Raw genomic sequence first — 18,799 nt, forward strand, 5'->3', positions numbered from 1 at the left:
AGTTTTAGGGGTTTTCATTGTTTTACTTTCAATATCTCCTCTTTTGTGTTTATTTTGCTTTCTAACTTTTTAAGTGTATTCACTAATTCTCTTTAAGTGTATTCATTAATTCATTAATCCTCTTTTCTGTTTTGTTAGGGGATGTCTGTATAGTAATAATTTTAAGCTGCATTCCAGAAATTTTGTTATGTTGCTTCATCAGTATTTCCCTTTACATAATTATTGCTTCTATTATTTGTCCTGATTCATTCATTTAAGATTTCATTGTTAAGTCTCGGTTTTGTCCTGTGTCTTTTGTTGTGCTCTCTAAACCAATTAGTATTTTTTTTTATTGCAACATGTTCTGTAAAGAATAAGTTTACTTCTTCTGTCTTTTTATATTTGCAATTATCTCTGTGTCCTAAAACAAGATGTTTTTCTCAAAGTTCCATGTGGTATTGAGAAATACTTATATTCTTTAGCAATCCCATTTCGAAGTTGTTATAAATCTTTTAGCTCATTTCTCCAGAAATTTATTTAGTTTTTATATTTTCCATCTGTTGGACTTAGACAAAACAGGAAGGCCACTGAAATCTCAGGCCTCTACTGTATTACTGTCCATGTCTTCTTTTGGTTCAATGTTTTATTTAATTCAGATGCTAAAATACTTCTGGTATCTAAGTTTAATATTGCTATTAGTTTTCCGTCTATGGGTCCTTTCAACATCATGTAGTTTCCTTGATTTTCCTTTTTTGCTTGTCTGACAGCATGATTGAAACTATTGCTTTTTTTTATACATCTAATTTTTTTATAAAATCCCAGCCCCTTATCTTTATTCTGTTTGTTTTTGTTTTTTAAATGTTTCTTGTAAGCAACAAATGGCATGGTTTTCTAATCCAATTTGTCACTTCTTTAAAAAAAAGATTGGATTATTTAATCTGTTCACATTTAGTTATTAAGTAGGTTTACAGTTTCCATTTGTCTACAAAATTTTTTTTTCCAAATTAGGATTCCTCCCCTACCCCACTTCTTAAACACAGTAAAATACATATAAATACTTTGGTTTAATCTACTTTTTGGCAACCTCATTCCCACCAGCTTTTTTCCTCTCACCCTCAAGACTCCTCTTACTCCGCTTTGTTATCTCATTCTCTAGATTTGGAATTTTGTTTATTAGTTCCTTTTTCTTTCTTTTATCTAGTTACTTAACTATCCTTTTTTTCCTGCTAGTCAATTAAAATGATGCATTTCTCTCCCCTTCAATTTTTGTTTTAAAAACTTTTAAATACCTTTTTCTAAAAAAGAGCTTCTTTTCCTCTTATTTTCTCTTTATGTCGATTTTAGACTGGTATTGCTATATTTATGGCCCTTCCTTATTCCTTCTTTAGTCTCTATTCTTCAAGGAATTCCTATTTTGGGTTCCTTCTTCTAAACAGTTTCTGTGTTATTGCCGTGTAGACCTTCTTTCTGATCCCCTTTTCTGTTTTGCCCCACTCTTAGAATTTTCAACTCCTTCAGATGAAAGTTCTCTTATGTCCCTGACTGCAGTTCATCATTAATCTTAGCCCTTCCCAGTCACATTTTTCCCATTTGCCTTGAAATCTCCCTCATTATGTCCATGTCCGCTTTTTCTTCTGGATGTCAGTTGCCCCTAGAGCTTTGATTGTTCTCCTGGGGCAGGATGAGTGGTGGTCTTTAAGAAGCAAATTCCTGAACATTACACCCACTGTAAGGTCCCAGTTTCCCTTTATCTCTTTTTCCCATGGGGGTATTCAGCAGTGGTAGTTTGTAGCTTTCTTTTTCCCTATTTCTATCCTTCCTATTGCCTCTTCACCCATTCTCGAGGAGCCTTTCTTCTTCCAGAGAGACAACAGCAGTCATTTGCCCTTCACTGTTGGTTTAGCTTTAATTTTTTTTTTATTGCACCGGTGCAAGTCAGACTCGAAAACTTACAAGACTATCTGAAGAAAAAAAAACCAGGGCAACCCTCTGCCTTTGCGCGCCAGTGGCCCGAGAGCCAAGAGAAATTCCGCCTTTGACGCCTACTTATAACGTCATCAGAAAGCGCAGAGACAGGCTTTACCAAAGAGACGTCGCCTGTTCCTTTTACAGAGAGGAGCCGACGCGTGCCCATGGAATCGCCATATTTACTACGGGCGGAAGAGATTTTTTTTTTTTCCGGAGGCTTATTTCTTTCACCAAAATGTGGCGACGATTTTTGTATAAAACTGCGTGATGTTTATATGATACGCTTTGAGTCAACTTTCGTCCATTCTGAGTCTCCCCAGAAGGACTATCGGTCAATTTGCCACTTAACATTTACTCTTCCTCCTAGTTTGTGAAGCCATAAAAGACAGAAGCCCCACCCCCAAGACCAAAGGTCGGGGGTCAGAGGCTCCGGCTCCGGAGCTAAGATGGTGGCTGAGGAGAACCTTCGCGTGGTTCGCAGCGGAGGCAGCAAGTTGAACTTCCGGAGAGCGGTGTTTTCGGCCGATTCCAAGTAAGAATTCCACGGGCACGGGAGCAGCGGGGAGCGGTCACGAGCCGAGCTCTCCCTCGCGCGCGGCGCTGGAGGTGCCCGCAGGGAGGGCTGGAGCGAGGGAGATCGTGATCCGCATATGTGCCCACGCAGGACGCGCGATCAAGGCGGGAATGCGGGGGCGGGAGGCCCGGGGCGATGGAAGAGATTGGGAGTGATCCCGATACTTCCCGCGCCTGCTCCTAGAGTGGGCAGAACCGGCAGGCCCCCAGCGCACGGGGCCCGCCTCATGAGACTTACCGCTCACACACGCACGCACGCCGTGACACACCCCCGCACATCTACCCTCTCGCTCTCCCTGTGAGAAGCCCACCCGCGTGATTTCGTAGCTCTTTATCCTCCTGTTAGAGCCACTCCAATAATGGCCATAGGGATGTTGGTCTTTTCTCCCATGAGGATGAGGCTTGGGTGCTGCCTGGAGTTCAGTGCCAGCAGAAGCGTCCGGGTTTGGCGGCTTTCTCTGATGCTTAATAACTGGGTGATGAAAGGCGGTCCCTTAGATCCATGATCAAGCCTTTCTTGAGTGCCAGGCTCAGTGCTAAGCCCTGGGAATGAGTTCCTGCTCTCAGAAAGAGCTTACATTCATTCCAATAGAAGAAGCAAGGAAAGGCGGCATTTATTAAGCTCTTCCTGTGTGTCCGGCACTATGCCAAGCACTAGTGAAGAAAAGAAAGTGGTTTCATATTTACTTTCTGTTCCTCTACTAACACATACACACATGAACTTACCGACCCACTCTCTACAGCGGCTCTTTCAAATCTTTTCATCCTTCTTCAAAATTTCCATGGCTTTCCCTCTCCACCTTTGTTCCTCATTTTATATTGCTTAAATGCCTTCTGTCACTCTTCCTTCATCTTTGTCTCAAAGAGGTGGCCTTACTTCTTACCAAATCAAACCCCTCTACTTGCACAGATGATCTCATTCCATCCCATCTCCAGCAGATTGCCCCGTCTTTCATTTATTTATTTATTTATCTATTGCCTTTTGAGGACAGTTGGGGTTAAGTGACTTGCCCAAGGTCACACAGCTAATGTTCAGCGTTAAGTGTCTACAGCCGGATTTGAACTCAGGTCCAAATGACTCCAGGGCCCTGCTTTATTCACTGTGCCACCTGGCCACCCCTATCACTCACTCTCAATCTTTCCTTGTTTTCTAGTTCCTTCCTCCTGCCTGCAAAGATGCCCATGTCTTTCCCCAGGTTCAGAATACTCTCACTTGATCCTAACATCCCTGCTCTCTGCAGTCCTATCTCTTCCCTTTATGGCTAAACTCCTTGAGAAGGATGCTTACAATAGATGCCTCCACTTTCTCTTCTCTAACTTCCTTTATACCCCTTGCAATCCAATCTTGGACTTCATTCTACTAAAACTGCAGTCTCCAAAGTTATCAGTGATGTCTTGTCAAATCCATTGTCTTTTTCTCCATCCTCATTCTTGACTTCTCTGCAGCATTTGACTATGGTTAGTCACCCTCTTCTCTTGATACACTTCTCTCTAGATTCTCAGGACGCCATTCTCTCCTGATTCTACCTATCTACTCCATCTCCTTTGCCAGAAATTCCTGCAGGACATGAACTCTAACAATAACTGTCTCATATGACTCTGTCATGGGTCTTCTTCTCTTTTTCCTCTATACTACTAAACTAGGTGATCTCTTTAGTTCCCACGGATTTAATTATCTCTTGTGATGATGATTCTCAGATCCACCTGTCCAGCCATAAGCTCTCAGCTGACCTCCAGTCTCCCATCTCCAATTGTCTTTAAGACATCTCAAAGCAGATGTCCAGTAGACATTTTAAAATCAATATGTCCAAAACAAAACTCATTATCTTTTCCCCAAACTTCTCTGCTACTGGCACCACCAAATTTCCAGTCCCCTAGGTTCACAACTTAGGAGTCATCCTGGATTCCTCACTGCTTTTCATCCCCCCATATCCCATGTGTTGCTAAGACTTGTCGATTTCACCTCTACAACATCTCCCTTTTCTCTTCTGACACTGTCATCACCCTGGTATGGGCCTTTTTCACCTCACATTTAAACTCTTATAATAGGCTGGTGGTGGGTCTACCTGCCCCAAGTTTCTCCACTTTCCAGTCCATCCTCCATTCAGCTACCAAAATTATTTTCCTAAGTCACCCTCTTCAGCAAACTCCAGTGGCTCCAGGATCAAATACAAAATACTCTGTTGAACATTCAAAGCCTTTCATAACTAACACTCCCACACCATTTCTGCTCAACCTTTCTAGTTTTCATATATCTTATTCCCCATTGCATACTCTTCAGTCCAGTGTCTGTTCCCATGAACAGGACACTCCCATCTCTTGGCATTATTTCTGGCTGTCCCCTGTGCCTGTAATGCTCTCCATCCTCTTCGGCCTCCTGGCTTCCAGGACTTCCTTCAAGTCCTAACTAAAATTAAATGTTCTACAGGAAGGCCTTCCCAACCTCCTTTAATTCTGGTGCCTTTCTTCTTTAAATTGTTTCTTATTTATCCTGATTATAATATGTTTGTACATATTTTTTGCTTGTGAGATCCATGAGGTTAGGGACAATCATTTGCCTCTTTTTTAATCCAAAGTACTGTGCCTAGCACATAGTAGGTGCTTAATAAATGCTTTGTTCACAGAATTCAGGATGTTAAAAACTCTGCAGTACTGTCTTAAAAAAAAACCTATTGCTATCTATTTTTTACATACCATCATTTCCAAATATATTCTTCCTTCTTCTCTACCCAGCAAACCACCCCTGATAACAACAACAAAAATTCTTAAAAGAGAGACACTACCTAACACATCAAATGACTCTGACAGCATATGCAATGTTTTGTACCCATAGTTCCCCACCTCTGCAAATGAGGAAGAAAAATCATTTTCTGATTTCTTCTTTGAGGTCACACTTTATTTTCTTGGAGGGGAGAAGGTAGGGCAAGAGATGTGACTTGCCCAGGGACACACAACTAATTTTTTGTATTGTGTCTGAAGCCGAATTTGAACTCAAGTTCTCCTGACACAAGGGCCTGTGCTTTACTCACTGTGCCACCTAGCCACCCCTTTGAAGGTCACACTTGTTCATTATAATTGTATGCCATTCAGTTTCATTTTATTCTTCCATTTACATTACTATAGTTGTATACACATACACATATATAATGTTCCTTGTTTTGCTATCTGAATTCTTTGGTACTACAATCTAGCCTAGCCATTCCCCAATCAACGAGAATCTACTCTGTTTCTAGTTCATTACCAGAGCAACAACAAAATGCGGCTGTGTATAATTTGAGGCCTTTATACTTTGACCTCCATGGATATACACCTAGCATTAGAATCTCTGTGTTACTTCTTAACATAATTCTAGATTGCTTTCAAGAATGATTGACATCTTCACCAACAGGTGTCATTGTGCCATTCTTTTCACAATTCCTCTAAAATTAACTCCCCCTTGTCTTTAATCGTCTTTGCTGATTTGTTCAGTCTTGTAAAACCACAAAGTTGTTTTGGTTTGCATTTCTCTCTTCAGTGATTTGTACTGTATTTTCAGTAGTTGCATATCTTTAAGAACTGTTTATTTGGGGTGACTAGGTAGCACAGTGAATAGAGCCCTGGTCCTGGAGTCAGGAGGATCTAAGTTCAAATGTGACCTCAAACACTTAACACTAGCCAGGTGACCTTAGGCAAGTCACTTAACCCTATTTGCCCTCCCTTCCCCCTCCAAAAGGCAAAAAAAAAATGTTTTTAAAGAATGGTTTATTCATAATCCATTGACCACTTATCCGTGGAAAAATAGCTTTTGGTCTTATGTATTCATTCTTTACATTTAACACATGACTGAGTTGTTGAATTAATTAATGAGTCTCTAAGCCATAGGACTTCCTTGTAGATAAAACCACTTTCTCAAATAGTCTTTCTGGTACTTAGAATAATAAAATGTTTTAACTGATCCCCTGAACCACTCCCTCATTTTACATATGTAACAGGTTGGGGGGGGGCCCTAAATGACTTGCCCATAGTCACCTATCAAGCTAATGGTAAAGGTAAAATTATAACTCAGCCCTCTTGATTTTTGGTATACCGCTTTTACCACCCCATGACTCTCACTCATTCTTTCTCACTAATTATGCACACAGGTCAGACTCACTCATTTCTTTGACCTTAAAGTCATCTTTGGTTCACATTTTGTTTGTTATTCAGGAGCTCTGTGGTCCTGCACAAGTGACATCTTTGAGCTTCAATTTACTCCTCTTAAAAATGGGGGCACTTATACTGACTTCACAGGAGTGTTGTGAGGATCTAAATCCATGAAGTATTTTGAAAACCTTACTGTTAATACGTGTCAGTATTTATAGCAAAATTCTTATATTGAATACACATTGTAAAAAGTGAAAGTGATGGCTAGGGGAGCAGATGACATAAACAATATGGCAGTGTGAGTTTTAAGTTTTTAGGATAATAGAGAGTAGTAAACATTAGTAAATAATTCTTAAACTTTGTCTTATACCTGAGGTGAGGGTAATGGCTTGCTTTTGTTCTTCCAATCTCACCCTGATACCTTTTCAGACACAGCAGTGATATCATTAACACATATAAGATCAGAGGATCATATATTTCCAAAGCTTACAGAGATTTCAAAGACCATCTAGTCCAACCACTTCATTTTACTGATGAAGGAAAATGAGAGGCAGGATTTGAATTCAGATGCTCTGACTAGAGTCTTACTGGGCCATTATTTCTAAAGAACCATATTATACCTCAATGCAATAATTGTTTTGATGGCTTGGCTATTCTAATACAACATATCAATGTGGCCTATGGTACCTGAGTTGGAATAAGGAGGCCCGTTCTAGCTCTGCTGTTTATTATTCAGGTGACTTTGGCCAAGTCATCCCACTTCCGTTGGACTGTGAGCTCCTTGAGATCAGGGAGCAGATTTTATCTTTGTACACCCAGAGTTTATCCCAGTGCCTGGCACATGATAGGTGCTTAATAATGTTTATTGACAGACTCACTGACGTAACATCTTTGGGGCCTTAATTTCCCGGAACATCTGTGAAATGAGGTTGGACTAGATTGGACAAGACCCCTTCCAACCCTAAGTCCCATGATGCCTCCACATCTCATTTTGTGTGATTATTGCTTGTGATTTTTTACAAATCTTACGGAGGATCTACCTCGTAGGAATTTTACTCTTCTCTTTATTCTCTTAAAGCTCTTGGCAATATTAATACTCATATTGACGAATGAATCATCAATAAAATGTTAAATTATATTCAGAACATATTTTGGATAAGTCAGGGAGTAAATAAGTTACTTTTTAAGTTTTATCATTAAGATGTATTCATCCTGGAAAGGCAAATCAAAACAACTCTGAGGTACCACATCTCACCAGTCAGATTGGCTAAGATGACAAAACAGGAAAATGACAAATGCTGGAGAGGATGTGGAAAAGTTGGAACACTGATGCATTGTTGGTGGAGTTGTGAACTGACCCAGCCTTTCTGGAGAGCAATCTGGAATTATGCCCAAAGGGCTATAAATAATTTCATACCCTTTGACCCAGCAATACCACTTCTAGGATTGTATCCCAAAGAGATCATAGAAGTGGGGAAAAGACCCACATGTACAAAAATATTTATAGCGGATCTTTTTGTGGTAGCAAAGAATTGAAAATTAAGGGGGTGCCCATCAATTGGGGAATGGCTGAACAAGTTGTGGTATATGCATGTTATGGAATACTATTGTGCTATAAGAAACGAGGAACAGATGGACTTCATATTTACCTGGAGAGGCTTATACAATGTGTTGCTGAGTAAGAAGACTAGAACCAGGAGAAATTTGTACACAATTTACAGACACAATGTATGTGTGATGACCAGCTTCGATAGAGTGGACTCTTCTCAGCAGTGCAGTGATATAATTCAACCCCAAAAGACTCACGAAGGAGAGAAATGTGTGCATCCAGAAAAAGAACTAGAAAGAACTGAGTTTATATCCAGATGACAGCAAAATACCTGATCTTTTTCCTTTTCTTGTTTGGTTCTATGTCCTCTTTGCCATTTTTTATTCCATCTGATAAAATCTGTCTTTATAACCTGAAAAAAAGAAAAAAGATTTACTCATCCTGGATACTTTATTCCTCAACCCTGCTGGAAAATGAGGTATCACTTCTGCTGTTCTTCCTTTTCAAAAGGTGGTGTCTGACCTAAAAGGTCATTATAGTTGAAGGCATAAACCAAAAGAGAATGTGTATGGGTAGTGATTTCTCTTAATTAGATCATTTTTTTAATACCAAGGACACCCATATGACTAAATATGAATTGCATACAGATTTATAATAAGCAGCTATATCTACTATTTTGTTTCTAGGCTAAAAATATATTAGATATTAGTTACCACTTATACCACATAATATTATTTGAGCTTCAACATGGGAAACTAAGCGTTAACATGTAACTCTGGACATTTCATTAGGACATATATTTTTTAGTGCTGTCCTCCATATAGAAAATAACATAGCTCACCTACCATCAGTGGAACACTGCTTTGTTCCATTTTTCCAGTGCTGGCCATGGATTTGCATTGATGCATTTATTCACACAGGGACCTAACTCATGACCATGGCTCACTTCTGCTTTAGTAATGGAACAAGAAGCAATAGAAAGATTACTAGTGTTAGAGTTCAGATCTCATTTCTGCCATTATTACCTCTGTGTCATTAGGCAAGTATTATTTTAGTAGGGCCTAAGAAAACTTAGCAAAAATAAAAGTAGTAAAATAAAAACATTTGCAAAATGATCTCCCTCCTAGCTATGAAATTCTTTGACCATCCCTCATTGATATGCTGTCCTAGTAAAAGAGCTTTTTAAGTCACAGATAGCATTTTAGTTGAACAAATTTAGTTGACCAGACATTTAATACCTACAGTGTGTGAAAACACTTTCATAGTATGCTATCCCACTAAAATATTTTTGCTGAATAAAAACCATAATTATGACAGAAGGGAAAGTGTCGCATATCCTCACTTTTATACAGAAATGCTTTTGGTCATCTGTATGGTTCATGGGACTGCCCTACATATCTCTTTTCTTCTATTTAATGTGTTTTTTATTTCTAGGTACCTTTTCTGTGTCTCTGGTGACTTTGTGAAAGTCTATAGCACAGCTACAGAAGGATGTGTGTATGTACTACAAGGGCACAGCAATTTGGTGACTGGTATCCAGCTCAATCCTCAAAACCATCTACAGGTTATCTGATTATTTATAAGTATTTTAGAATTTGCCTGTCTAATTTTACCAGAAAATTGGAGTTGAAGCTCTTTGGAAGCTTTCTGCTAGGAATACACCCAAGTTTATTCAATCCACTTGAAAGTGAGACAAAGTAGCACCCTTTCAACAGTCTGAATTAGCTTAAGACACTCTCTGGTTGGAAGTAATGTTATAAACTGCTGATACTGCTAGAGCCTGGAGGCCACAAGTTCCCCCCTTCTCTGCTAGAATCACTCAGACATAGAGTAAAATATCTTTCCTCTTCCCTTTAAAAATGAACAATTTACTGATAATATAAACACCCAATATCAAGTTTAATTTCAAGCTTTAGTAAACAGGAAGGCCAGTTAATTCCAATTAGCCAAGATTTCCCAACCTAAGATGGCTTAAAACTGATAAAGCTACCAGTATAGACAAGGGTGGTAAGATTGTCCATTTTTCAAAGACATAAACTATGTCTTAATTCTTCAGAGGTAAATAAGGAAAAGTTGTATTATCTATAAAGAACTTTTTTTTTAAATAATTTGATTTTTTATTGTATTCTGTTTTCTAATCAGTTATATGTTGATTTCACACTTTCAGCTATATTCTTGTTCTCTTGATGGCACAATTAAACTCTGGGACTTCATAGATGGCATTCTGATAAAGGTATGTAGATTGGCCTTCTGTCTCCCAACATGTGATAGCATGAGCTAATAAAATTAGAGGTCTAGGTCTATTTGAAGTTGTCCATAGAGCATATTCTCTAAGGCTGGAAAGATAAAGAGGGCAAGAATTACTAAGGAGGATAATCTGTGGGCAAAGTTTTTTCTTTATAATCATTTGTGTTGAAAGGAAGGAAAGAAACAAGCATTAAGTGCCCACTGTGTGCCTGGCACTGGGTGAAGTGCTTTACAACTATCTCATGAGGTAGAAAGGTGAAGTGACTTGCCCAGAGTGAAAAAGTTAGTTAAGTATCTAAGGCCATATTTAAACTCAGGTCTTCCTGACAACCGTTTGCCATGTAGCTGCAGAAATTTGGTGATCTGGTTATCAAAGGTCCCTTTTGTTATTGGGGAATAACAATCATTTTTTAAATTCCCATTGCAATTTAAAGTCGTTTATTCTACCCCTAAAATTATCCCAGGATACAAATACTGGCACACTTAAAGCACTGTGCACAATGATTGTTGATGCACATACAGAAAGAAAAAAAAAAGAAGTGCCTTATAGGCACTTAGTCAGTATTTTTTAATTGAATATTGATGAAACTGTGTCTGTAGAATAAAAGGGCTGTTGTTTACAAATGACTTTATTCTACCACAAGTGCTAAGAAGAAGCCTAGATCAAGCATAATCTCTCCTTTTTCAAACATACTTTGCAGAAGAAATCATGTAGCTGAATCGTAAGAGAAAGTAGAGAGTCAAGAATTTCCAAATTTATTTTTTTCTACTAGATATTGATAGTTGGGGAAATTAAAAGTTTTCAGAAATGATTTTCTGACTGAATTATGGAATATATACCATTATGTATAAATTAAGTTTAAAAACAAGCAAAGTTCTTTTCTTGGCTTACCAACTCATGGTAGCAGTTAATTATTTTAATTTTAGATTTTATAATATACTTGTGTGATTTTTATCTTTCAGACTTTCGTGGTTGGGTGTAAACTCTTTGCCTTCTTTGCTCCTGTCCATCTTGAGGATTCGTTATTCATTATAATAAATAAAGAAGTACCAGGTACATTTTAGTAACTTTTCCTGTGTAGTATTGAGTACATCCTATTTTCAGATTCCAAGTTCTCTCTAATGTATAATTTGGGGCTCAAACAAATTTCTGGTTATAATTACTGACTTAATTTCTATGTGAACTCAACAGTTTTTGTAATTGGAGTTTAATTTTATATTTTATCACATTTTGGGGTTTATTTTAACTTACACATACTGTAGGAATGATGCAACATAACATCTCAACAAACTTGAATCTTTGAATCTGCATTGCGGTAAAGGAGTGGTTGTGGGGTGGCTGGGTGGCTCAGTGAGTAGAGCGCCGGCCCTGGAGTCTGGAGGACCTGAGTTCGGATCTGGCCTCAGACACTTAACACACACACACACAGAAAAACTAGCCGTGTGACCTTGGGCAAGTTACTTAACCCCAATTGCCCTCCAAAAAAGCAAGAAAAAAAAAAAAGGAGTGGTTGCAACAAAAAATAAGCCTAACAAGCACAGATTATTTTTTCACACTGACTTATACAGTGTTCTTGTAACTGAAACCTGTTCTTTTTGAATGTCTGTTCTTCATTCTACATTCTTGACCACTACCATTATGCCAGAGATGCTGAACAATCTGTTTGCTGAAAGTGTAGGAAATAAGGAGAGTTAAGGTATTGCTGCTACCAGTATATTTATCAGAATTTAAGATGTTTAAAAAAAAATACTGCTGAATATTTGTTGTTAGCAATTTTATAACAACTTATTTTCATCATTGTAACATTGGACTCTTTAACACTTCAGTTCCTGATATGCTATAAGAGAATGTCACTTATTGTCACTTAAGAAAATGAACTAGACCAATTACTCTTATAAGAGATTTGCATGAAAGTGACAAAATTTTAAGAGTTCCAAGGGGAGAGGATTCATTTATAAGATATTTAAAAGAAAGGTGCCAAATCCTTGGGGAGAAATCACAGTATTATTAACAAAGTAAAGGTTATTGGAAGGCATTAATAACTACAACCTCTGTGGTTACTTTCTTATCTTTGAGGAAATCCTGCTTATGCATTGATGAAAATGAGAAGAGAATAGGCAGAATTTAACAAATAATTATGTACAGAAGACCAAATCTTTTGTCATACAGTTGACAAAGGTATGATGAATTCAAGAAAACATTGATTTGGCATAGCAAAATACAGTCTTACAAGCTCTTTCCATGTATCTGTTAAGATTATTTAAGATTCACTAAATTTGTTGACACAAATAACTTTGTTCATTGATTCCCTAAGTGGCCATATCCAATAAATAAAGCAGAGAGAAAGATTTATGTTCACTTTTATTTTCATGAAAGATGTCCTAAGGCGATCGAAATAGAACAGAACTACCACCTGGCCCTCTTGTCTTATTTTCCTTATCTGTGACCCTTGAAGACACCAGGGGACCACTTTCTCCTCTACTCTTAGCATCACAATTCATCATTACATAGTCCCTTTTGTTTTATCAGATGTTTGGGCCTTTCTATATTTCTTGTCTCCTGCATTTCTGTTTCGAAGTATCTACTTAATTCTAGCTTTTTCATCTAGAATGCTTAGAAATTCTTTAATTTCATTAAAGGTCCATTTTTTCCCCCTATTTGATTATACTCCATTTGGTTGGACAAGTTATTCTTTGTTTTAAACTTTAATCATTTCAAATATTGTAGTCAAGTCTTTAGTTTTTAGTGGCAGCTGTCAAGGGTTAGGTTATCTTCACTTTTGCTTCTTTATAAAACTTGAACTCTTTGTTTTTAGCTGCTTGTGGCATTTTTTTTTTTTATAACTTGGAAGCTCCAAATTTTGGTTATGAAGTTCCTAGGAGTTTTCATTTGGGAGTTTCTTTCAGGAGCTGACTGATAAGATCTTTGTCCTTGATTCTGAGAGGTCTGGGCAGTTTTCATTTAAGATTTTTTGAAATCTGATATTGATGCATTTTTTTGGTTATGGTTTTCAGGTAGTGTGATGATTCTTAAATTATCTTTCCTTTTTCTGTTTTCCACATCAGTTGTTTTGCATGATATATTTCAGATTTTTTTTTTCTTAAGGTGTTTTTTTTTAACATTTTTTTGTCTCATGGAGTCGTCATTTTCTGTTCATGAAGTTTAATTCTTAGGTAAAGTTTACTACTGTCTGTTCTAAGTTGTTATTTCTCCTTACTGTTCTTTATACCGTGGGTATTCCATTATTTATCTCTTATTTTATTTCTTCTGGGAATTCTTATTCTTGGGTGATATTCTTTTTTTTCTGAAACTGTTCCTGGACTTGTTTTGGAATTGCTTTCTTTTTCTAGCTTTTACCATGGTTTTCTCAGTTTCTAGATTGGGGACTTGTACTTGGGCCAAAAGCTGCTCCCATATTCCTGTGTGCTTTGGGTGGGCCCCGCTTGATGCAGAGTGTGATAATTTAAGATGAGGCAGCACCTTTTGGAAACATTATCTGGTTTTTTGTCTTGCTATAATTTAATCTGAGACTTCTTGGATGCTGAACTGGTCCAGCCCTGTCTCCTGCTGTACATAGGGCATCTGGATCTCCTTGTGCTTGGCACTAGTCTAACTCTGTCTCTTGCTGTGAGACTAACCTATTTGGCACTTTACTTTTCAACTATCCTAGCTTATCTCCACACGTCCTCAGGATTTTGTCAGTCCTTTTTGTGCAATCTCAGATTGTATTAAAGAGTTTATAGATGCTTCTCTTTGGTGTTCTTCATTATAATTCCTTCTTGTACATTTTTGGAGCTTTTCAGCATGGTTGTGGGGAATGTAAGCACCTATAGATCCTAACAGACTGCCGTCTTTCCAGAGTTCCTAAGATTTCTCCTAATGCTGATTTCATGTTTGCTTCATATTTCATATTTGGTGAAAGGTGAAGAAGATTCCAGGATGTTATAATAGAAAGCCTACTTATTTCCGTTAGTCCCCATGACCATCACACACCTATCACATTATTGCAAACATTGTTCCATTTTCAAACATAGGATTTTAGAGTTAGGAGAGATTTCAGAGAGCATGTCATCCATCTCACTAATGTACAGTTGAAACTCAAGTCTGGAGAAGTTTAAATGATTTGTCCAAAGTCATACAGACATTAAGTGTCAGTGTCTTAATAAATAGTATTGTTTGTTTTGGTAATGCCTTCTGATTCCAATTCAGTTATTTTGTGTTATACCAAAGTACATTTAAGGGTTTAGAAAAATTAGAGTAAAAGAGGTTATCCAATAAGGGGAACCTATCTTTTTTATATATATAAGAATCAGCATCACAAAAGTAGGGTCATAGTGATCATAGGTTTAGAAATGGAAGGCATCAGGGCAGCTAGGTGGCCCAGTGAATAAAGCAGTGGTCCTGGGGTCAGGAGGATCTGAGTTCAGATCTGGCCTCAGACACTTAACACTTACTAGCTGTGTGACATTGGACAAGTCAACCCCAATTGCCCTGCCTTCCCGCCTCCAAAAAGACAAAAAAAGAAAGAAATGGAACTCATCTGAGATGTCATATAACCTAACCCCTTCATTTTATAAGTGAGGAAACTCACCTGTAAAAGAGACATGGTTTGCCTAAGGTCATACAGGTTGTAAGCAACAGTTTAGAGAGTCTCATTTGTAGGAGACTACTTGTTTCCACATCAGTTTTCCAATGCTTTCAAGTACCTTATTTATTAGTAGAGTTATTCTCTGTGCCTTTAAACTCTGTAGTCATCTTTTTACATGGTTTAAGTCTTTGGAAAGTGGAGGCTTGTGAGAAAAAATACTTCTCTTTTATTTATTATTGTTTTTATGGTGTAACTCCTGTTGCCTGAATTTCTGCTTTGAAAGGAATATCTTTAATATTTCCCAGAATTACAAACAATTACTAAGAATCACTAATTACCAAACATCAAATGGATTTCATGTTACTGATGCAAATTTCTTTGGTCAAAAAAAAATGCACATCAGTTTAATACAATTTTCTTTGACTAGATGGGTTCCACTTGGCTTCATTGAAACTTCCAAAATCACCAAACCAAGAAGTAGAAGCTAAAGACTTATCATTTGTCTTGGATTACATAAACCAGTCACCTAAGTGCACTGCCTTTGGAAGAGAAGTAAGTTAGTTTGTTTCTAGTTTTTCTTTTTTGTGTAAGACCTCTACCATAAAGTTAATACATTTTACATTTTTGTTCAAATGACTTTTTTGTTCAGAATTTTTTAAATTGCTAAAATTTTGGTGTCCCCAGAACTAGAGAACTTCTTGTTCTAAATGTCTCTGACAACTTTAAAACCAAGTATAAAGAAAAGTCACTGAACATACTTAAAATAAATGGTGTTTTAGTTTTGAATTTTTAGAAAGTTGTCATCATTTTGTTTTAAAGCTTTTTAGACCCTCTGAAAATGATTAACTTCACAAAATAAAGTCTTCTTACCAAGAGAATACAATTTGGGATCTTAGACATCCTCTAATATAGAAACTGGGTCTCAAAGAAGGGAATTAACTTGGCCATGGTTACAAAGCTACCTAGTGGCAGAACTTCCATACTGCCTTTTAAGGTTTCCTTCAGCCCTACTGACAAAAGAAAGGAATCCTTGATATATAGCCCCAAAAATGTAAACTAACTAAAAGATCAGAAACAAATTAGAGACAGTTGGAATTAATTTTCATTGATCTACAGAATTGGTTTGAGTATACTTTGTGGGGCCTGCCATACTAGTTATTCATCATCCTTGCTTATAACTACAAATTAATTTACCATCCAACGATCCTCCCTAGCAGAATAATCTCATTCCTTATTCCAGTTCTCCCAATACCTTATGAAATCTAGGAAATGTCTGATTTCTTTGAGATGCCTTGCCCATGTAGAACACTAAGGATGAATATGAAATGGGATGTTGGAAACACATTTTTCAGCTCATTTTATCTAACTGGTCGATAAATACTATACCTGATAGGTAAGGCCTGATATCCTTTAAGTAGAAGGCTGGTTGGAATCATGTTAATGCACACTTATGTACCTTGACTACTTGCCAGGGTAGCATTTTTGTTTTGTTTCTTGACACCTGTAGTTAATTCCTATTTCAAAAGATGAATAAATATGTTTTAACAGATATGGATTTTGTTTGTTTAGCTGAGTAATAGAAAATAGTTTGCCATGGCAGGTAGAGGGCTGGTCTTGGAATGAGAAAGACCTAAAATCACATCCTATCTCTCATACTATGGGCAGCTCATTTAAAATCTTAGTGCTTTAAGCAGCTCTCTGAGACAGTGAGTTACTGATCTGCTTCAGGAACCTACTCGTGTAGCTGGCCACCCGTAGAAATAGTAATGCTGAAAGTCTTTAAGTAGTAACTCTCAACTTACATATAGATTAGTGGTGGGGAACCTGCAGCCTTGAGCCCATATGTGGCCCTCTAGGTCCTCAAGAGTAGTCCTTTGACTGAATCCAAACTTCACTAGGAAGTTGTTCTGTGAAGTTTAGATTCAGTCAAAGGGCCATACATACAAACAAGTGATGCAAGCACAATATAGACAGAATAAGCTGGGGTTGGTCTCGGAGGGAAGGTACTGAAATTAAGGGCTAGAAAAGGTTTCTTGCAGAACGTGGACTTTAACTGAGAATTTAGGAAAGCCAAGAGGCAGAGATAAAGAGGGAGAATGTTCCAGCCCGGGGAGATGACCAGGGAAAACACTTAGAGTCTGGAGATAGAGTGTCTTGTTCAAGGAACAACAAAGAGACCAGTGTCACTGGATCTGAGATTACATGGAGGGGAATAAGAGAGAAGAAAACTGGAAGGGTAGGAAGGGGCCAAAGGGCTTTGAAGACCCAACAAAAGATTTTCTATTTGATCCTTGAGATAATGGGGAACTAGTGGAGTTTTTCAAAGGGATAGAGGTGATGTCAGACCTTTGCTTTAGGTAGATCAGTTTGCCACCTGAGCGGAGGATGGATTGGAGCAGAGGCTTGTGGCAGGGATACCAACCAGCAGGCTAGTCCAGGTATGAGGTGAGAGTCTGGAACAGGGTGACAACGATGCCAGGAAAGAAAGGGGCATTTTCCAGGGATGTTGCATAAGTGGAAAAGATAGGAGTTGACCACTAATAGGATATGGAGAGTGAAAGAGTAAGAGGAAGGGTTGAGTTGAGTTTTAGACATGTTGAGTTTAAAATGTCTGTGGGACATAACAGTTCTAGATATCCAGTATGCAGGTGGAAATGCAAAACTGGAGGTCAGGAGAGAAGTTAGGGCTGCACAAATAGATCTGGGAATAATTTGCTTAAACATGATAATTGAACCCATGGAGGCTGATGAGATCACCAAGTGAAGTGGTTTAGAGTTAAAAGGGGATCCAGGATAGAGCATGAGGACCAGAATTATGTACACCATGTCATGTTTTTCCATTTATAACATTGACGGGGTGGCCACTGTTGTGGCTTTAGAAAGGAGAGAATATTTCCTATGAAAGAGGGAAACTTCATGCTGTTTGTATTATTAACAACTTTACTGGCTTTGAAGTTGAGGTGAAAGGGATGGTGAACATATATTCTCATTGATTTTAAGAAGTTTCTTGGTGATAAACTATAATGTGTTCTTTCTAATTAACAAATATTCTCCCTTTCTCTCTCTTTCTACATCTCACCCACCTACTCCCATCCCTAGCCATTCAACAACCACAATTTAAAAAAAGACCCTTGTAACAAATGTGCATAATCAAGCAAGCAAATTCCATCATTGGCCATGTTGAAAGAGCTGTATTTCTCATTAAGAAGCACATCCCTTACTTAGTTAAGTCCATCCCTTCTCTATCAGAAAACAGGTAACCTCCTTCATCTTTGGTCCTCCGGTTTAACCATTGCATCACTAAGAGCTCTAAAGCCTTTTCAGGGTTGTTTTCCTTTGTAGGTAGCACCTCTTAGTTTCTTTTTGGATGCATACATCATTGCCCTAATAAACTTTAAAATGCTTTATTTTGTTAGAAATATGGTACATTTGTAAGGAGAAGAATATTTGCAATTAAGCAGTTCTGATGCTTCTATTTTTAGGAATATGATGAGCTCATCATGCCTAAAATCACGTTGTTTCTCTCCCAAAACCTAGAGCCAGTACGTCGCTGCAGCTCGGGACTTGCACTTGTCTGTGTATTTCTTCAAAAAGAAAAAGACATTTAGGTAAGAATTCATTTTGGCTTTGGTGGTCACTGTTTTTGTTTAATGTATTAAGTTTTTTCTCCATAAAATTAAACTTATTTTAAAACTTAAGGTTATTGTTGTAGTTGTTTAACCTGTAGTATTCTAAATTTCAGAAATGTTTCTTGTTTAATACTGTAATGGAT

The 18,799-nt window shown here is 37.8% G+C and overlaps 1 protein-coding gene across 1 annotated transcript in view; it reads left to right on the forward strand.

Annotated features, from left to right (window-relative positions):
• Window positions 1-2,180: 2,180 nt before the first annotated feature.
• Window positions 2,181-18,799, forward strand: part of WDR75 (WD repeat domain 75) — a 39,178-nt gene continuing 22,559 nt past the window's right edge. Inside the window, exons 1-6 of the mRNA XM_069064534.1 lie at window positions 2,181-2,479; window positions 9,626-9,755; window positions 10,359-10,424; window positions 11,402-11,492; window positions 15,455-15,579; window positions 18,565-18,635. Coding sequence (XP_068920635.1) covers window positions 2,394-2,479; window positions 9,626-9,755; window positions 10,359-10,424; window positions 11,402-11,492; window positions 15,455-15,579; window positions 18,565-18,635 — 569 coding nt within the window. The 5' untranslated portion in view covers window positions 2,181-2,393. The remainder of the gene's footprint in view (window positions 2,480-9,625; window positions 9,756-10,358; window positions 10,425-11,401; window positions 11,493-15,454; window positions 15,580-18,564; window positions 18,636-18,799) is intronic.

The sequence above is a fragment of the Petaurus breviceps genome, unplaced genomic scaffold (genome assembly GCF_028583685.1).
Source record: "Petaurus breviceps papuanus isolate PSGF00001 unplaced genomic scaffold, PetGlider_PUasm1.0 90638, whole genome shotgun sequence".
In the NCBI taxonomy this organism is placed as follows: Eukaryota; Metazoa; Chordata; class Mammalia; order Diprotodontia; family Petauridae; genus Petaurus; species Petaurus breviceps.